The sequence below is a fragment of the Pleurodeles waltl genome, chromosome 4_2, assembly GCF_031143425.1.
Source record: "Pleurodeles waltl isolate 20211129_DDA chromosome 4_2, aPleWal1.hap1.20221129, whole genome shotgun sequence".
NCBI classification, from domain to species: domain Eukaryota; kingdom Metazoa; phylum Chordata; class Amphibia; order Caudata; family Salamandridae; genus Pleurodeles; species Pleurodeles waltl.
Window position 1 is genome coordinate 1,020,947,411 of NC_090443.1, and position 21,121 is coordinate 1,020,968,531.

Sequence of the window (21,121 nt, forward strand, 5' to 3'; positions counted from 1 at the left end):
GGTGTGTCAATTACTGACTCCCACTGATTGCTACTGTTACTGATTATTGATGGTAAATGTCTATTGATTATTGATTTGTGATGACACTGGGCATTGTGGTGGGAACATCGCAAATGTTTTGGTCAAAAGATTAATCGACCTCGTCGCGTCCCCTTGTAAATTTACTTATCGAAGTTCAGATGTGCTAACAGATGTGCCCACCTCCTCCCTCCCATTCTGCTAGGATGGCCCATCAAGTCACACCTAAGCTCCCATTGTGTTGAGGAGGAATACACAAAGCCTAACTGCCAACTAAACCCAGTCACGGGATCAGAGACAGACTACTGTTATCAAATTGCTGAAGCACAAAAATGTCAATTTGCTGAAAGTATCATTTTCAGAATTGTAGTTTAAAATGCAACTTCACCATAAATTAGGATTTTTAATTAGGATTCCAGAGACACCAGACTTGGATTTATCTCTTCCAAATTAGAAATTACACATGCAAAATGTTATAATGTAATCCCAATGTTATTCTATGGGGAGAGATAGGCCTTGCAGTAGTGAAAAACGACTTTAAGAGTTTTTCACTACCAAAACATGTAAAAGTTAAAAGTATGTTACCTGTCTTTTAAATACATTGCACCCTGCCCTCTAGGTTGTCTAGGGCCTACATTAAGGGTGACCTATATGTAAAAAAACGGGAGGTTTATTTTACCAGGTCAACATGGCAGTGTAAACTGCCCACATGGGCTCTGCAATGGCAGGCCTGAGACATGGTTGAAGGGCTACTTTAGTGGATGGCACAAACAGCGCTGCAGGCCTACAAGTAGCATTTAATTCACAGGCCCTGGTACATGTGGTATCAATTTACTAGGGACTTAGGAGTAAATTAAATAGGTCAATTGGGGATGAACCAATATTATCATGTTTAGGGGAGAGGTCACAAGCACTTTAGCAATGGGTAGCAGTGGTAAGATGTGCTTAGTCCTAATACTACCAAAACTGAAGTCAGAAAAGTGGAGTGGGAAGACAAAAGTTGGGGGAAAGGCCACCTTTAAGCTGTCAGGTCTACCAGTAGCATGACATTTAAGGCAGTTGTTTTTCATCCATTTTCTAATTTATATCATACAATTGTGAAATCTATTTGCTACCTCCTGAATACGACTTGAGAAGGATACAACAATTTGAGTATCATCAGCATATGATAATTGTGAAAATTCAAAAGAGCGAATCAATTTGGCTAGTGGTCTAATATACACATGAAACAATATGGTGCTAAGGGATGATCCCTGCGGGACTCCACATGGAAGAGAAAAAGGTTTCAAAACAATGTAATTCAAGGTAATAGGCTGTTCTCTGTCTGAAAAAAGAGCTAAACAAAGCTAGTGCTGAATATTTAATCCCAGAACGCTCAGCAATATTTTATGATTGACAGTGTCTAATGCTGCGGGCAAATCTAGTAAAGTGAGAGCTGGCTTGCCCCCACAATCAACTATAGATCTTATCTCTTCAATCTCAATAGTTAGCGCTTACTCAGTACTATATCCACCTCTGAAACCAAACTGAGAGAAATACAACAATGTGTCATCATCCATCTAAGAAAGGAATAAGTTCTGTGTTTATAGCTTTTTATTTTAACTGGTAAAGGCAAATGAGAAGTAGGTCGGTAGTTACTAACTTCTTGACGGTCAAGCAAAGGATTTCATTAGAGGCAGCACAGAAGCTTTGTTTTATGATGTAGGAAAATGTCCGGATCTAGGCACACTGTTCAACAGCACAGTATGATGTATAGCTACAATATCAGGTGCTAGTTGCAGAATTCTTGGCAAGGATCTGATGGAACACCAGATTTGATCAAACCCATAAGGTTTAACACATGCTCCACTGCAAGAGGGGTAAATTCACTTAGTATCACATTGCCGTTGGTGTGAAATTCAGGGTTTGAAAATTAAATTTTATCAACCTAGAGTAGTTAAGGAAACCTCATGATGTAACTCATTAACTTTGTTTGGAAAACGTTTGCAAGACTGTTACAAAAGATTTGATTCAAGCCTATAGTATTATTAGTAGCTAAAGTGTCAAGTGTATTAATCTTTGAAAAAAGTTCTCTAGTTGAAATTTTAGCTGAGTTGATCTTAAATTTTTCCAAAATAATCATGATTTTATTTTCCCTAAAACAGTATTTACATTTACATCTCTCAGATAGGTCGTAATCCCAGGTGTCACCTGTGGCCAGGAGGCCCCAGCCATCAATCCCAGCTCACGAGGGTGCAGACGCCCTATCCGAGACTCCGAAGGCCCCCTCAACACTAGAATTTTGGGGGTCCAAGGTGGACACAGTATCTGTTACCATGTTCCCCTCCCTCATAGCACCCCAGAGTTTCAGGTCTCATTCCGGGTATTCGTCTGTGCAGACCTTGCAAAGGCAACACTCCTCAGCCACTGCCTGTTCCATTAAGTCGGTCTCCCATCTTGGGGGGATGGGCTGATCCAGTGAATGGCAATACAACGCTTTGCCAGTATCAGTCCCAGTTGGGTAAATCGATACAGCATTTTTTTTACCTTTTGTCGGGCGAGGTAACGATCCCGGCAAGTAGTGTTGCAACATTTGCGTTGATCTCACTGCTGCGATGCAGGTGGGATGTCGATTTCAGACGCGAAGTCGGTGGCGCATTGTTTTTTAGCCGCGTTGCAGGTGGTGGTCCAAAATTTTACCCGCACGGCTTCCTGAGCATGGATTTCTGTCCTTTTACTTCCATCTTCACTTTTCAAGGGCTCAGGGACTGGATAGGGCACCTCTTGCAGGGCAGGAGTCTCAGCAGAGAGTCCAGATTCTGGCAGAGGAAGTCTTTGATGGCCCTGAGACTCCAAAACAGGAAGCAAGCTCAGTTCAAGCCCTTGGAGATTCTTCACAAGCAGGAATCTACCACAAACTTCAGTCTCTGTCCTCTTTCAGGCAGAAGCAGCAACTGCAGGCCAACCCAACAAAGCACAGTTACAGGCAAAGGGGCAGTACTCCTCCTCCAGCTCTTCAGCTCTTCTCCATGGCAGAGGTTCCACTTGGTTCCAGATGTGATCAAAAAAATCCGGGGTTTTGGGTCCACTACTTATACCCCTTTCTGCCTTTGAAGTTGGCAAACTTCAAAGGAAAGTCCCAGTTGTTCACAAGATCCTGCCTTGCCCCAGACACACACAAAGCGGTTGGAGACTGCATTGTGTGAGGGCAGGCACAGCCATTTCAGGTGACCACTCCTCCCTCTACTGCAGCCCAGATGGCCCATCAGGATATGTAGGCTACACCCCAGCTCCCTTTGTGTCACTGTCTAGAGGGGATTCACAGACAGCCCATCTAAAAGTCTGACCCAGACCGGAAATACACAAGCAAGTAGAGTGACAGAATTGTTTATGCAAAAAAATGCCCTCTTTTTGAAAGTGGGATTTTCTGTCTGCTCTCAAAGGAAAACTGCACTTAAAATATATTTAAAGGCAGCCTCCATGTTAACCTATGAGAGAGATAAGCACTGCAGCAATAAAAGCTGAATTTGGCAGTACTTCATTGCTAGGCCATGTAAAACACATTGGTACATGTCCCACCTTTAACATACACTGCACCAAGCCCCTGGGACTACCTTAGGGGTGCCTTACATGTATAAAAAGGGAAGGTTTGGGCCTGGCAAGTGGGTACACTTGCCAGGTCGAAATGGCAGGTTATAACTGAACACACAGACACTGCCAGAGGCAGGCCTGAGCCATGTTTACAGGGCTACTTATGTGGGTGGCACAACCAGTGCTGCAGGCCCACTAGTAGCATTTGATTTACAGGCCTTGGGCACCTCTAGTGCACTTACTAGGGACTTACTAGTAAATCAAATGTGTCAATCATGGGAAAGCCAATTACACATACATTTTACACAGGGAGCACTTGCACTTTAGCACTGGTCAGCAGTGGTAAAGTGCCCAGAGTACCAAATACAGCAAAAACAGAGTCCAGCACATAGTCAAAACATGGGAAGCAGAGACTAAAAAGACAGGGGAGACCGCACCAAGGATGCCAGGTCTAACAGTCGGTGAGCGGTGTTTCCAGGTAAGCGTCCCAAGCTCTGCACGTTGATAATATGTCTGTCTGTTTTTCTTTTGGCTGCATATACGTGAGAGAAGATGCCCCTGGTTGATCCAGGGTCCAGTATCATCTGCAATAAGTGGGATTCAGCTGGCTCCTCTGGGAAGGATGTCCAGATCACTCAGGCTGTTTGCGATATACTTGCAGACTGCAGGAATTGACCATCGTCAATTCCGCAGTGAACCCCTACCTCCTCCAGGGACATAAAGGAGCCGTTCTGGTATAAATCTCCTGCTCTCTGGCAGCCTCCTAACAATCATCTTGAGACATCCATAGAGGCTTGTATGTGCTCAAATGGGCATAGCCACCAGATTGGGAGTACTCGGCCTAATCGCAGAGCTAGGGTCCTTGCCAGTCTTCAGTATCATAATTATTAGGACTTCCCCCATGTGCATTGGTGGTGCACCCACTTCATGTGCTTCACTGAGTTTTTCCAGCAGGGCCGACAGGAGGGAGGCAAGGTATGCCTGAAAAAACTCCGCCAGGGGGCCATCCGGACCCAGATATTTTCTGTGGGCATATCAATCAATCAATCAAGGATTTGTAGAGCGTGCCTTCTCACCCGTGAGGGTCTAAAGACGCTGGGGGAGGGAGGTGCGAGGCTGAGGATCAGTCAAAGAGCCAGGTGCTGAGGTCCTTCCTGAACTGCGACAGGGTTGGGGATTGCCTTTGTTCCAGGTCTTGGCTGCCATGTGGGAGAAGGATCTTCCTCCAGGTGTGGTTTTCTGGATGCGGGGACGGTGGCGAGGGCCTGGTCGGCGGAGTGGAGCTGTCTGACGGGAGTGCGGAAGGTGAGTCTGTGGTTGAGGTTGGCTGGTCCGGTGTCATGTACAGCCTTGTAAGTGTGAGTCAGGAGCCTGAAGGTGATTTTCTTGTTGGTGGGAGCTTGAAGGTGATTCTTTTGTCAATGGTCAGCCATTGTAGGTCTCTCAGGAGGGCGGAGGTGTAGCTGTGACGGAGGGCATTCATGATGAGATGGGCGGAGGCGTTCCGGATGCGTTGCAGTCTTTTTCGGGTCTTGTCAATTGTTCTGACATAGATCGCGCTGCCGTAGTCGAGGCGGCTGCTGACGAGGGCCTGGGTGACTGTCCTTCTGGTTTCGGTTGGGATACATTTCTAGATCTTCTGAAGCATGCGCAGGGTGTGGAAACATCCTGATGAGACGACATTTACCTGTCGGTCCGTTGAGAACGATGAGTCTAGGATGACGACGAGGTTGCGAACGTGGTTGGTGGAGGCCACCAAGAGTCATTCCAGGCGCAGGGTGAGAAGCCGAGGAAGAAGACTTCTGTCTTGTCCAAATTCAGCTTGAGGCAGCTGTCTTTCATCCAGGCGGCGACTGTCTTCATTCTTTCGTGAAAGTTGTTATTGGCAGTGGTAGGGTTGTTTGTGAGAGAGACGATTAGTTGGGTGTCGTCTGCATCGGAGATGATGCTGAATGTGTGGCTTCTGACGATGGCAGCCAATGGGGCCATGTAGCGGTTGAAGAGGGTGGGGCTCAGCGAGGATCCTTGGGGGACGCCGCAGCTGATCTTGGTGGCTTCAGAGAGAAAGGGGGGAGTCGGACCTTCTGTGTTCTACTGGTGAGGAACGAGGAAAGCCATTGTAGTGCTGAGTCTTGGATGATAGCATTGTGGAGACGTAGTTTGTCATGGGAGACTGTGTCGAAGGTGGCGAAAAGGTCTAGGAGGATGAGGGCTGCGGTCTCGCCTTGGTTGAGGAGGGTGCGGATGTCATCTGTAGCGGCGAGGAGGGTGGCCTCGGTGCTGTGGTTGCTCCTGAATCCTGACTGGGAGCGGTCCAGAATGTTGTTGGCTTCCAGGAAGGCAGTAAGTTGTTTGTTGACTGCCTTCTCAATTCCTTTGGCTGGAAAAGGGAGCAGAGAGATGAGCCGGTAGTTCTTGAGGTCTGTTGGGTCGGCTGAGGGTTTCTTTAGTAGAGGGTTGATCTCTGCATGTTTCCAACTCTCTGGGAAGGTGGCCGTTTCGAAGGAGCGGTTGATGGTGTGTCAGAACTTAGGTGCAATGATGTTGCTGGCTTTTTTGAAGATGTAGTGGGGGCAGGGGTCAGAGGGTGCTCCTGAATGAATGGTTGCTATGATGATATGGGTTTCTTAGGCGGTGATGTTGTTCTAGCGGAAGATGGCTGGGTGTGTGGTGATGCTTCGGTTGACGAGCTGGTGGTTGGGGTGGTGGGAGGTCCCTGGGTGGTGAAGCTGTCGTAGATGTCTGCAATCTTGTGGTGGAAGTAGTTGGCGAGGTTTTCGCAGAGTTCTTGTGATGGGGGGATGTCGGTGGAGTCAGAGCTGGGCTTGGTGAATTCTCTGATAACGGTGAAAAGTTCTTTGCTATTGTGGGCATTGTTGTTGATGCGTTGTTGCAGGGTGAGTTTTATGGTGGTCCTGATGAGCTGCTGGTGGTGTTTATTGGCATTTTTTAAGGTTTCCTGGTTTGAGGGGTATTGTTGATGCACCATTTCTTCTCTAGCTGTCTGCAGACCTGCTTTGATTCTTTGAGGGCGGGGTCAACCAGTTGCCTTTCTTGGCTGTGCCTCTGTTGGGGGGTATCTTGAGGGGGGCGAGGGTGTTCGCACAGTCAGTGATTCATTTGTGGAGGTTGTGTGCAGCGGTGTTGATGTAGTTGTCGGCTTGGGGGAGTTGCATTGAGGTTGGCGGTGAGCTGGGCTTCAGAAACCTTGTTTCAACTTCTGCGAGGAAGTTGGGGTGCGCAGTGGCGATTGATGGGTTTGCTGACGGTGAAGTGAATGCAGCGGTGGTCGGTGCCTTGGAGTTCGGTGGTGTGGCTGACGGAGACGTGGTTGCTGGCGGAGAAGATGGGGTCCACTGTGTGCCCGGCCGAGTGAGTGGGTGCGGTGATGAGTTGCTTGAGTCCAAGGTTGGCGAGGTTTTCGATCAGGGTGGTGGAGTTGTTATCGTTGGCGTTCTCCAGGTGGAAGTTGAGGTCTCCCAGGAGGATGTAGTTCTTGGATTCGAGAGCATGGGTTCTGACAAAGTCGGCAATTGAGTAACAGAAAGGTGGGCGGGGTCCTGCGGTGGTGCTTTCAAGACTGGTGAAGTTGCAGTTCCGGCAGGTGAAGGGTCCCTTGGTGTCCCTCGGAGAGGCGGAGTGGCAGGCGAGCAATCTGCGGGCATTGAGAGCGAAGAGGGTGCGGGCATTGGAGGAGCAGACATCCCGGGGGCCAGGGTTCCTAGCGCTGGGCACAGTCCAGGCACAGACCGGCGCAGAACGGCTTGCCTTTGATAGTGGAGGGAGGCGGTTGGATTGAGCCGCAGCTGGGAGGTGGGAGGGTGGGAAGAGCAGGTACGGTGCTGGGGAGGGGGATGGAGGCAGGGGAGAGCACGGGAAAGGGGAGAAGGGAGGGGGAAAAGGAAAGTAGAAGGCAGAAAAGGCAAAAAGCCTGAGTGGCTGAGGCAAAAGGAAATAAAAAACAGGCAGAAAAAGGCAGACCAGGCAGCGGGCAAGAGAGAGTGAAAGCAAAGAAGCACGAGCGAGTGAAAGCCAAAGGCAAGAGAGAGTGAGAGAGTGTGAAGCAGAAAATGGGAACACAGACCAGGAAGGAGAGCGCTGGCGGTGCTCGTAGGGAGGCCCACTAGACTACCGGGGATGAGGCACAGGCAGGAACCTACGGGTGGAGGAGGGCCTCCACTTTCAGTAGGCAGCTGGAACTCAGCGAGGTTCAGCTAGTAGGTGGCGCCGGCGGTTGGGGCAGGTCACACTAGCCAAAGGGTCAGTGTGGCTGCATCTTGTATCTTGTAGATCCTCCAGTTGTATGTCCCCTTTTAGGCCTTTAGCCTTTGCTTCCGTTAGCCTGGTGATCCTAAGCCCATTAAGGAACTTATCTATCTCAGGAGTGTCTGTGTGTGCTGGAAATGCATACACTCCCGCCAGGTGCGCCTGTAGCAGTGAGTTGATCAACACCTGTCCCACTACCAGCTCCCCGCCCAGTTGGCATAGGGAAAGAATCAATGGTGGGGGTCTCTACCGTTTGAGTAACCAGGCCAACATACGTCCCGATCAATCCCCCACACGGTGAAATCGCTGTCCATATTCCTTACGCACATCACAATCTAATTTCTCCCAGGTGGCCTTGACCCGTCTATGCGCCTCTAGGAGTTCTGCAGCCCTTGCAGCATGTCTGTCTACTCACCACTGGAATCGGACAAGGGTGTCTTCCTGCTGTCTAAGCTCTTCCTCCAATTTCCTTCTACTGCCGTAAGATTTACTGAGACTCTCACCTCAGACGACAATCTTAAGGGTTCCCCGTTCTACCCCTCGTGTCTGAGCTGTATTGTAATTTGTGTCAAAGAAACCTTGCAGCCCCACCATCATATCTACTTTATATTCAGGGTCTCCAAGCATCTCAGACCTCAATCGCAACAGGAGGGCTGTCTGCCTGCAGGCATGCATCTCGCATTCTAATAGCAGGGGACATTGTCTGAAAGAAAATGCACCCAATAGGTCACCCTCTGAATATTCAAGGTGCCGTCATTCGCCAGCTGGAAGCGGTCTAGTCGGCTATGTGCTCAGTGTGTGGGCATGTAGCATGAGAATTCCTTATACATACAGTGGAGGTCCCTCCAGACATCAACAAATTGGTGCCTTTTCATAGTGTCTACGAGGCTCGCTGCCACTTGGGGTTTGGTCGCAAGTTCAGGGGTATTTCTGTCTAAGCGTCCGTCTAAGACGCAATTGAAGTTCCATGCCCAGACGATAGGGATCCGAAAGTAAGGAAGGAGCTCTTGTTCCAGGTCCTGAAAGAAGTACATATATGTTTAGCATACAAAGTTTGTGGCCGTCAAATACCCTGTGAAGGCGCACATAACGGCATGCCAAATCTGCAACCTGCCCCCTCAGCTGCCAGGGCACCCGGAGGTGACCCATACAGACACTCCTTTGGCATAGAAAGAGTACATGGATGAATAGTTGCCCTTCTATTTTCTCTGTAATTTTTGAGTCTCGGCATCCAATAAATACATCTCCTGCAGCAGCGCAGTGTGCACCCCCATGCATCAAAGGTATGTGTGTGCTCTATAGCATTTCACAAAAGAGTTCAGTCCTCTCACATTCCACGTGAGTAAGCGTATTGTTTCACCCATCGCTATGGTAGCTTAACCTACACTGCTGCAAATTCCCTCTCCCCAGTCATGCCCCCACATCGGTCCATCTCTCATGGGAGCAAGGTATACCACCCTTAGCACCACAAAAAAAAGTAGTCTCTGCTATATTTTCTGCAAGCGTTAAGCGTGTTGCTGATGATTCAAGAACTAACCCCAGTAACATGTCCCACCATCCTCTTCCCACCCCGGGTAAACATCTCACCAATCATCATGTCACATAGCCAACCTGCCTATAAAACTGTGTGGGAAGACAGTGTGGTAGAGCTGTAGGAGGCTGGCCTGGTTTGTAGTGGGTACCAAACGTACTTACACCTTATACAAGGTCCATTTATCCCTTATTAGTGAAATGTAGTCAGTGTCTAGAAGCTAGGCTCTCTAGGGGTAGTGTGGATGAGCAGCCAAGGCCTAACAAGGAGGCATGCAAAGCTCATGCAATACCACTGTAGTCACACAGTACTCACACACATGAAAGAAAATACTCAGTTTTACAAAAATAAAGGTACTTTATTTTGGTGGCACAAATGCCAAAAATACCTTATAGGCAGTGTATACAGTAGAATGTAGAAATAGCTGTAAAAACAGTCAGAAAACAGTGCAAATAGCGAAAATCACAATAGTTAGAAATGGGCCTCGGGGGAACACAAACCAGTACTAAAATAGTCAAATGTGAAAGTCAGTTTCCCACCTAGGCAAGTGCAGTGTGTAGAGGGGCGCTGGGAGTATTGGAAAACACCAAAGGTAAGTAAAAGAACCCACCCCAGAGCCCAGGAAAGCAGGAGTAAATCACAGTAGCTTTCCTAGAACACACAAGAACACGAGAAAGAAGATTATGCAAGAACCAGAAGAGACTGCAAGACACTAACAATTGATTCCTGTACCTCAAGACCTGTGGAAGAAGGGGACCAAGTCCAAGAAGCACTAAAGATTCCAGGGAGAACAGGAGCCCCTGCTAACCCATATGAATGTGCAAAAATAGAACCACCGGTGAAGAAGAACAGTCAGTACTGCACCCAACAAGATGGATGCGGGTTCCTGGTTGTGCAGATGATGTTCCACGCCGGATGGTTGATTGCAGTCTGGTTTGCGTCGCTGGATTCTGCCAACAAGCCTTGGCACACGCAAAGCTTGTGGTTAGCAGAAAATGATGCAGCCTGGGACCAGGAGGGACCTGGTGGACTCTACCCAGGAGGGGGAGTCATAGGGGGCTCTCAGCAACTCAGAGAGCCCTCAGTAGATCAGACAGCGCACACAGGAATCCCACAGCATGGGGACAAAAAAGGTGCAAAAGGAGGCTCACGCAGCACTACACAAAGGGATCCCACGCCGGAAGCTGTGCGTCGCAGGAAGGAATGCTGGGGGCCAGAGCTGCACGATACATGAAGAACTTCGTGGAAGGATGCCAACAAGCCTTGGCAACTGCAAAACATGCAGTGCACGGGGGTACTGTCTTGCACGGGGAGGCAAGCTCTTACCTCCACCAAGTTGGACAGTTGGACATCAGGACCATCTGGACCACTTCAGTCCACCACCTGTGATGCTGGATCCACGCACTTCTTCAGGAGAGGGGACCCAAGCCACCGATTCCTTCATTCTTCTGGTGCAGGCTGAAGACTGGCTATCCTCTGAGGATGCACGACCGGGAAACAGTTGCAGTTGCTGACAGGAGCTGAAGATACAGGGGGTCATTACGGCCCTGGCGGTCAGAGACCGCTAGGGGTAATGTGGTGTCCGTACCGCCAACAGGCTGGCGGTACGGAGGCCCATATTATGACGGTCCCACCGCCAGGGCCGGCGGTTTACTGCCGTTTTAGCCCCGGCAGATGTAATCCGCCAGGACAGCGCTGCTTCCAGCGCTGCCCAGGGGATTACGAGTCCCCGACTGCCAGCCTTTTTTTCTGGCGGTCTGAACCACCAGGAAAAGGCTGGCGGTACAGGGAGTCGAGGGGCCCTGACAGGGCCCCATGCTGCTTTTCACTGTCTGCTGTGCAGACAGTGAAAAGCGGGACGGGTGCAACTGTACCCGTCGCACGGCCGCAACACCGCCGGCTCCATTTGGAGCCAGCTCCCATGTTGCGGCCCACATCCCCGCTGGGCCGGCAGGCGGAAACTTGGTTTCCTCCCGCCGGCCCATCGGGGATGTCCAAAGGGCACCGCGGGAGTGCAGCCGCATTCGCCGCCCGCCAATGTTGTAATGACCCCCATAATGTTGCAGAAGTCATCTTTGCTTCTTTGTTGCTGTTGTAGAGTTCCTGGAGGGTCCAGATGAAGTTTCTTCAGTAAGAAGGTGAAGTAAAGGATGCAGAGGATTCCTGCTGGGGTCTTGCAATCCGAATCTCAAGAACCACCCAAGAGAGAGACCCTAAATAGCCCTGAAAGGGGGATTGGTCAGCTACGCAGGTAAGCACCTATCGGGGAGGGCTCTGACGTGAACTGCTGGCACTGGCTATTAAAATGCTCTCAGAGTGCCCTGCCAACTTGGAATCCAAGATGGCAAAACCCAGGGACACTCTGGCGGACCTCTTGGCACCCCCCCTTGGGTGGTGATGGACAGGGGAGTGGTCACTCTCCTTTCCTTTGTCCAGTTTAGTGCCAGAGCAGGGACTGGGGGTCCCTGAACCAGTGTAGACTGGAGTATGCAAGGAGGGCACCATCTACACCATTCAAAGCATTTCCAGAGGCTCTGGGAGGCTACCACTCCCATGTCTGTAACACCTATTTCCAAGGGAACAGGGTGTAACACCCCTCTCCCAAAGGAAATGCTTTGTTCTGCCTTCCTGGGCTCAAGTTGCTTGAGCAACAGGAGGGCAGAAACCTGTCTGTGAGGTGGCAGCAGCTGGGGCTGCCTGGAAAACCTCAGAAGGCTGTAATGGCAGTACTGGGGGTCCTCTAAGGAGCCCCCAGAGTGCATCGAATCATACAACCAATGCTTGCAAAAGTCTTGCAGTATGATTCCAACATGTTTGATACCAAGCATGACCATATTCGGCGTTACCATTGTCAAGCTGTACATAGGTAGTGACTTATGTACAGCGCACGCGTAAAATGGCATCCCTGCCCACATGAAGTCCGGAAAAATGGTCCTGGTACCTCTACTAGTTGAGGGGTGCCCTCACACACAGGTACTCTGCACCCAGCCTTCAGGGTTGGAAGACCTGTTATATGGGTGACTTATAAGTGACCTGGTGCAGTGTAAATGGCAGTGAAAGGGTGCATGTGCCATTTAACACAGGCTGCTTTGCCAGTCCTGTAGAAGCCTTGGTATCGTCTCCCTATGAGTGGCAAAAGAAATGCTGCAGCCCGTAGGGATCCCCTGGAAGCCCAATGCCCTGGGTACCTAAGTACCATATACTAGGTACTTATATAGGGTGACCAGTATGCCAATTGTGGATAAAATACTGGGTTACCAGTATGCACTGACAGAATTTAGAGGCGAGAGAGCATAAGCACAGGGGTCCTGGTTTGCAGGATCCCAGTGACACAGTCAAACACACTAACATCAGGCAGAAATTGGGGGTAACATGCCAAAAAGAGGGTACTTTCCTACAAGAGCTATAACTTGTGGTTAAGGTTCCTTAGGGTGATGAACAGTCCAGGACCAAGAACAGTACTCAATCCCACAGTGGTACTCCCTGTGAAAGCCTGGGCCTGGATCTAATACACCTGCCCTCCTTCAACAGTCACAACAAGAACGAAATAGTAAAGGGAAGAAAAGGAGAGTGGAAGAGAGAGAAAAGGGAGTAGAAGTGAGAAAGGGGGGGGCGTCAGTTATGTGATGCCTTGGCCCTTCAGTTGTGCTACCCTGGAGTCCCGCAGTCCCTGTACCAAGAGAGAATAGAAAATGAAGGGGGGGGGAGCTGTCAGGTCTCAATAGAAGTTTGATGCACAGGTGCACTACCCGTGTAGAGCTAAAATGCAGTCATCATCAACACCCATTACTCGCCTCGGCTCTCCCTGGAGTTCCAGGTAGTCATTTGAACTTCATCGGATGCTGTTCCAGTTTTTATGGTTGTGGTGCAGTGTCATGTGTTGTGTTTCATGTGAAGGTGTTATCTGCCCCTGAACCCAGAGTGCTGTCTCGCAGGTCTGAGCTGGCTCGGGAGGACACCGCAGAAGTCACTGTTTCGACCAGCATCCTGGCTTCCTCTCTCTCTCTTGCCGTTGCTGTTCCAGACCCAAAGTGGCTTCCGGGTACACCACCACTTTCTTGTTGAAGCTGAAGCGCCACCTGATTCTTTTTCACAAAGTGGTCATCCATTTTGTCGAATCCTGGGGGCCTCCATGGGTGCCGCCCAACAACATAGCTGGAATATGCTTGTTTCCCCTGAATTCCAACCAGTCCCAAGCATCTTCTGGTGTCTGAAAAGAGTGTGTGCAGCCAGCATGCAGAACTTTTAGTTTAGCAGGGTACAGTAGCATATACGTGAGGCCCATCACCTTTCAACTTCTGTTTAACATCAGTGAAGGATTGTCATTGGAATTGAACTGTCCTGGTGTAGTCCAGAATAGTGCTTATAGTGTGGTTCCGAAAGGATGGGTCTCCTTGCGTGCACACACCCTGCAGTATGGGGTCTTGGTCCCTATAATTGAGTATTTTGGTGATGACAGTTCTTGGTTGGGCCCCAGGCGAGGGCAGCGGGATCAGCGCCCTGTGCGACCGTTCCACAACAAAGACCGGTGACAAGTGTGCAGAAGGGAGAGACTGCCTGATCCAGTTCTCCAGGAATAGCACTGGGGTGTTCCCCTCAGCCCCCTCGGGAAACCCCACAAATCTTAGGTTACACCTGCGGGATTTTCCCTCTGCATCTTCTGCTCTTGCTTTCAGTTTATGCAAAAGGGCTTAAAGGGTGGCCACCGTGGTCTTCAGGGCATCTAGTTCTGATCGCATTGTGGACACCCGTAGGTCTGTTGCGCTGGTCCGTTCTGCAACTGCACGTAGATCTGTTCTCAATAAGTTGACATCTAGTGCCATCTTTGCCTGCACTGCTAGGCCAGAGGCCTTAATGGCCGCCAGGATCTGAGAACTTGATGGTTCAGGAGTGTTGCTTGATTTTCCATTAAGTTTCATCTGTGGGCCTCCCCTGGTACTCTGCGCATTGAATTGATCTATTTTTGCTTGCTGTGTGTTTCTGGCTTGCGTGTCCTTGCCCATGGTGCATGGCAGTATAAGTGGTGCTTCCAGTACACAAGGGTCAGTGGCGCCAGAGAGTTAGCTGACAGGGGAGTCCACCTCCTTGTGAGCGTCCTTACCGCCTAGGGACAGGTATCATGCTCAATGAACAGGTGCTATGTCTTAGTAGGACCTCATGCCGGCTTGTCGCAGTATTGCATCTATTCTCAGTGGTGTGTAGTGTCTCATCACGTATATGCAGTGCTCCTGCGCAACCAACCAGGTGAACGATCTAGGCAGACAATTGCCCACCCTATGGGGGGATGTCCGCAACAGTTCAATCCAGCCACTCATTCACATCCCATATTGATCTGTGTGCCATTTCTCTTCAGCAGGGCATCGCGACCCATTCGTGGGCTGTGTAGGGGACCAGTTCTGTGTCTCCGTGTAGGGTGCGATGCAAGGGAAAGGGTGGGGGCGTGGGACACAAATCTCTGTTCAATTTCTTACATCATTCGGGCAATTAATCACATTCTCTGGTTTTCCTTCGATTTTTATGTTTGTTTGTGTGCATCTGCTCCTCCCTCGGTGATGAGCACTCAGGTGGCCGGGGAGGGATTCTGTCGCAGTGTCAGTCTCCTCGCAATTTTCTAATTTGCCTGCAGTGTCTTCACCACAAGTGGTGCACGTCCCCTACGTTGATGTAGCACGTAGGCCCGAGGTGGCTGGGGAGTCGAGCACACACCCAGCAGTGCAGTTAATTATGTATTTAATGTCAGTGGTAGGTGGGGGCACTGATCTCCCAGCTGGGGATGGCCGTGTAAAACAGACACATCAGTCTCTGTGATGCTGCTCCTTGAGGCATCCGATAGAGGCAGTGGGGGTAAGCTTGGCATGGCCAGTTCCGAAGACCCCCCCCACCTCGTTCGGACCTCTCGGCAGTGAAACAGTTTCTCCCTCGCAGTCTTCACAACGTGGCACAGTCTGGGTGGGCACTCTGACGGCTGCCTGTTGCAGGTAGGGTGACGAAAGGCCAAGTCAGGGACGACTCACCACGGACGTCAACCACAGCGCCGCGACAATAAAGGGTCTCATCAGTGTGGGGCAAGCCGTGCACGCTCTTAGCTTGGAGCCAGCAGCGCACCGCGCCCCCACCCACCATGTTAGGTCAGCAGCCCTGGGACTCAGGTCTCTCCAGGTTTAGATGGAGGCAAGGATGGGTCTACACAGCTTTTCATGTGGCTCACTAGTGTCTCCACCGCATGCAGAGGGAGATTGCAGGGTCAGCGGGGCACCTGGGTGGCAGGATCATGTAGGATGCAAAATTCGGGCAGGGAGCTCATGCTCAGTGCAGTTGGTCGGCCATCTTGTTGGTCATGTCCCCAATCTTCATGATTTATGATGTCATGGCCAGAGTTGCAGACTTTCGAGCTGGGGAACCAGATTCGAGTTTCGGCGTTGGATCTACATCCTGTGATTCTGGGCAAATCAATTAATCTCCCCGTGCCTACCAAAAACATTGGTCCTCCCACTTAGGGCAATGCATAAAAATTCAAAGATGCCATTTTTAAAGGTTCCTTAAAACTGTATTACACATACATTGAAAGGCAACCGGTTGCATGTCTCACACATGTTTGCACATACAGGCAGCCATTTTGTTAATGTTTTTGTAATAAAGGTTTACAAATGCAATAAAAAACATTGAAAAAGCCAATAGGCTTGCATCCAATGCTAGACATATTGCATTTTGCCAATGCTTGTTTAGTATGTGTTGTACTTTAATCTATGTATAGATTTAAAGGATGGCTCTGCAACAGAAACACTGATAAAGACTTGTGTACTGATGGTCCGTAATGCATCCTTTGATTGTGGCTGTTGTGCGGGACACAATGTAGCCCATTCTTTCTCACCTTCATCGCAGTTTGATCCTGTGTATCCTTCGTAACAGATGCACTGGCGATACGGACAAAGGCCATGGATGCAGGTAGACGGGGAGCAGGACTGGACAACTGTAGTGGAAGAAGAAAACCATACACAGGTACCATTAGGAAATATGCACAAGCAGAACTTTTCGTAGTCAATGTGATTTCTTTCTTTTACATTATTTATTAAAGCAGATGACTACCAAAACTGAAACAGAACACACTGCTAATTTAATAAAGTCATCAATTGACAATTCCAGATGATGACACCTATCAATTACGTTGTAGTTAAAGTAACATACCAACATTGTTCTAGCAAAGGGTGCTAATAGGGCCTGGTGTGACAAGAAAACCCAAAATAAATTTTAGAGAGTGTATAACTCACATATGTCCTCATCTCCAGCCTGAGCAGGAGACTGTGAATCATGACCAGGTAGAAAAGAGTGCAGTAGAGGACATGTAGCCTTAGGTCCAGAAGAGCATCACACAATCAGTACTGTCAACATAACCTCAAGCACCCATTCCCAAGTTCTAGTTATGGGACCACATCCACGCTCAGTTGCCACACATCACTTCTCCAGCAACAATGAGACTGCAGCACATTTCAGCACTGCCACGCGGACAGGAAGAATGGGGCAGGTGATATCCATTCTACGACTCAGTGAGTTTATCTGAATGTTCTCAACAAGTGACAAATGCTGCATCACCATAAGATACTGGAGGCTTCATGCAGTCAATGTGACCTTCATCGTTTATGTCTTCAGATGCAGATGCTCAAGGACTGGTGCTGGATCAATGGTATTTTGCAACACATGGAATGTTGGACTAACGATCATAGGTGCATTGTTGTTCCTGGTGTGTCTAGCAGTGTGCTGTGGCTAGACTTCCAGATGAATGTGGTGGCATGTCTCATCTTGCCCTACTACTGTTTCATATTGTTTTTCATCTTGTGGTCCATTTCTTCCATCAGATTGTTAGCTTGGTCCTGTCATTCAACAAAACAGCCCAGTAGGGTATCAACCAGTGCTTAATTGGTAATATAATTGCTGATGCCCAATGTTTTGTTTAGGAGCCAACAACCGGGGCTATCGAAGATTAGAAAACCAAATACTAAGGATGCATTGTCTTGATTCCACCCGATGCCTACCTGATCCACCACCGGGCACTCCCTTGCGCTTACCTCACTCTTTCAGCTTCCTTTCCATCCCTGTATTTGTCATTTATTAATGGTTTTCTGTCTTTTTCTTCTTCCTCCTACTTCCTCCTACGTGTGACGATTGTGGTCAGAGGCATCCCCCATAGCTTCAGGTGCTTTACACCCTGTCACTGGTTCCTGGTGCCCAATCAAGGGACAACGGTGGTTGCATCAGAGGAGTGAAAAGCTAATTGCAGTAGAAGTGTAAGGACATAGACCCATAACACATCAGGAGAGCAGCCACACCCGAGGCAGACATGAGGCTTCTTTTGGACAGAACTGATCAGAAGCAGACGGGAGTACTCAAGACATTATCATTACTTTACAGATGGTGTGTCGCTACAGAAGCAGTATTATCAGAACGCTACTAGTTATAAATTCATTTTAAAAGTGTGCTACACCCAGGATAGTAAAGGTTTATGATCATTGCTGATCCTATTGTACGCATTTGGAAAATCCATATTGATAACAAACCAAAAGTAAATTGCTGAAGTCTAGGTTGGATCGAGTGTGACGTTCATCCACCCTCGATCCAACTTCAATTGATGTCTCTCTCCGATCTCAAAAAAGTGCACTTTTTCACATTTCCTCCTCTATTTGTTAGGGTGTAGCGTATGAGCTGCGTGGGTGGGTGACCCAAAGAACTATCATGAAACTGTTGTCGGGTCACCTTCAGGGCATCCCTTGACGGTGGCCACTGCGCGCTTCTCCGGGCGCCTGTCTGTTCTTACTTTGACTACAGGTTGGTCCTGTGTATCCGCTGAAACAAACGCACTTGCCATCCGAGCAACGGCCAAGAAAGCAGCCAGAATCTCTGTAGCAGCTTGAGGGCACTATAGGGGACGAGAAAAACAGAGGAAAGGTAACGTAAGGGAAAGCCCTCTCACAATATTTGTACGAAATTAGGAAAACAAAGAGAGAGAACGGAAGTGCAGCACTCTATTTATATATTCATTTATTTGTATTTCATTTTAAAGATCGGAGGTACAAAACTAATAATTACACATCATCAAACGACTGTCTAGCTTCCATGAATAGCGCTACATCAAACAGTTCATCAAACTATGGGCCAGATGCAGGAAACTATTTGCGAGTCGCAAACGGCAAAAAATGCCGCTTGCGAGTCGCAAATTCCAGTTTCCAATGCAGAAATGCATATTGCGAGTCGGGACTGACTCGCAATATGCATTTCAGAATCGCAAATAGGAAGGGGTGTTCCCTTCCTATTTGCGATTCGGAGTGGTATGCAATACCATTTGAGTTACCATCCACTTCAAGTGGATGGTAACCCACTCGCAAATTGGAAGGGGTCCCCATGGGACCCCTTCCACTTTGTGAATGAACCCAAAACTATTTTTTCAGGGCAGGTAGTGGTCCAAGGGACCACTACCTCCCCTGAAAAAATACCGAAACTAAAGGTTTCGTTTTTTTTTTTAAGTGCAGCTCGTTTTCCTTTAAGGAAAACGGGCTACACTTAAAAAAAAAAAACTGCTTTATTTAAAAGCAGTCACGAACATGGAGGTCTGCTGACTACAGCAGGCCTCCATGTTTGCGAGTGCCTAGACTCGCTATGGGGCCGCAATTTGCGACCCACCTCATTAATATTAATGAGGTGGGTCATTGCGACCCCATAGCGACTCGCAGACGGTGTCTGAGACACCATTCTGCATACCAATTTGCGAGTTGCAAATTGCGAGTCGCAGGGACTCGCAATTTGCAAGTCGCAAATTGGCTTTTTGCTACATCTGGCCCTTTATGATTAATAAAGCAAGAAGACGTAATTGGTACAATAAAGCTGCAGGCAGTAAACGTGCTGTGCTTACAAAGGAGCGTAGATAAAGTGAGTAAACAGTGCATATAGTAGCGCATAGTACTAATCGCAGCTGGCGACTGGGCAAAGTGGTGGGTGGAATAAAATAAAAATAGAATAAAAAAAAAAATTACCTGAACCTCGCCGCCGCACCGCCACTCTCCGCCGCACTCGAGGGACCCAGCCTGTCCTGCGGCCAATCATGACGCTGCTCAAAGCACTATTTTAATTGGCTGGAGCGCCCTGGCTGGGTGCTCAAAACACAGACTGGGAGCCTGGGCTTGCTCTCTCCAACCCGGCAACACAGTGCTGGTTGGAGAGAGCCCTTGTGCACGTGTGTTGGGCCGGCCAAATACATGACACCTGTGTGGTGTGCTCTGTGCACTCCTGTCAGTGCTCGTCACCCCCATGCTCCCCCCCTTTGAAAATAAAACAATATTAAACATTGTTTATTATCGTTTTATTTTTAAAGGTTTGCAGCTCCTGCTGTTGGCGGGGGGCAACGCTCCTTCGCTATAACGGAGGAGCCACTCCTGTATAGTACATTATTTAACTATGAAACAAACAAACAGCCCCAGTGTGAGACATTAGGCTCCTGGCTGAAGGGGTGACCCTTATTCAAGCAACAGCCTCAATACCCATCAGGGTGGACCACAAAATTCACTAAATTCACCTCTGCTTAACATTCTGATAATTTAACACAAAAGCTGTCAGGCCTAACTTAGAGGGAAAGTGTAAAGTATATATGCAGCACCCAAGCAGTAATAAAGTGAAAACACATCCCCAAAAAACTCACACTAATTTATAAAAACAAAGTAAATGTTAATAAATTATTTGAAACCAAAACAACAAAAATCCAATTAGTAGAACCAGAGTTATGAATTTTTAATCTTTTTAAAAGATCAGTGCACCAACCACAAACATTTAGTCATGCAAGACTGAGTCAAAGTCGACAAATATGGCCGACCGCAGTGGAATGAGACTTGGATACAAAAAGTGGACTGGGTCTGGTTGGCATCGCTGGACTAAGAAGACATTTTAAAGAAAATATTCTGAGTAGCTAAAGTTCAGGAGGGCAAGGCTGCAGGAGGAGGGAGTGGCATTGTCAGGGAGCCACTGGATAAAACTGCAGTGAAGATTTCTACGTTCCAACTTGGGGCCTGATTTGTATGTTGATGGTAGTGGTCCCGCTGCCAGTTTTCTGACAGAAAAACCATCCACCGCCTAGGCAGTCCGCTCACCCAATTTAGATGTTGGCTGGATTATAGGGGAAAGACCATCCGAGTCCCATTAACTCCACCAGGAGTCCCCAGCCTCCTCGACAGCAGGGGTGGATTGAGGTGCTGGCAGCAGGACTCCAGCGATCTTTTTGGCCGAGCAGAGTTGGATGTGCCTCACCGCCAACCTAACTGTGCTGGTTTTACCTACACACATGAGTTGGCAGATTGGTGGGAGGGTGCCCAAAAATTACCTTTTCAAATGTTTTCACTTCCGTTTTTGACTGGATAAGACTGGACAACACCTTCCATCGCTGTTGCCACTGGACCACAGAGAAAACACAACCACCCATCGCCGGACTCGAAGGTAGGTACCCGCATTGGCTATGTATGTTGTGTGGGAACCACATATGGGCACTGGAGTCATATACATGTCACAGTAATTTTTAAACTACTGTGACATGCATATGTCTGAGGCACATTTGTGTGGGACATGGATGGGGATACACTGGTAAATGACACATATCGCACACAAACACATCTGTTATTGTGGTGTCGGTTTCCACTGCCAAATGGATGCTGGGACCACACTGGCGGTACATCCGCACCCATCGACTATGTCTATGTGTAC

At 48.7% G+C, this 21,121-nt stretch overlaps 1 protein-coding gene across 5 annotated transcripts in view; it reads right to left on the reverse strand.

The window, feature by feature from the left end:
• The window catches only part of LOC138293607 (tenascin-like), a 581,232-nt gene that overhangs the window by 403,966 nt on the left and 156,145 nt on the right, over positions 1–21,121 (reverse strand). For 4 of the 5 annotated variants that reach the window (XM_069232880.1, XM_069232877.1, XM_069232879.1 and 1 more), the window contains exons 5-6: positions 18,195–18,296; positions 16,257–16,355 (exon numbers count right to left, since the gene is read on the reverse strand). In XM_069232880.1, coding sequence (XP_069088981.1) covers positions 16,257–16,355; positions 18,195–18,296 — 201 coding nt within the window. Of the gene's footprint in view, positions 1–16,256; positions 16,356–18,133; positions 18,297–21,121 lie in introns of all 5 variants that reach the window. The other variant, XM_069232881.1, reaches the window with a different exon arrangement.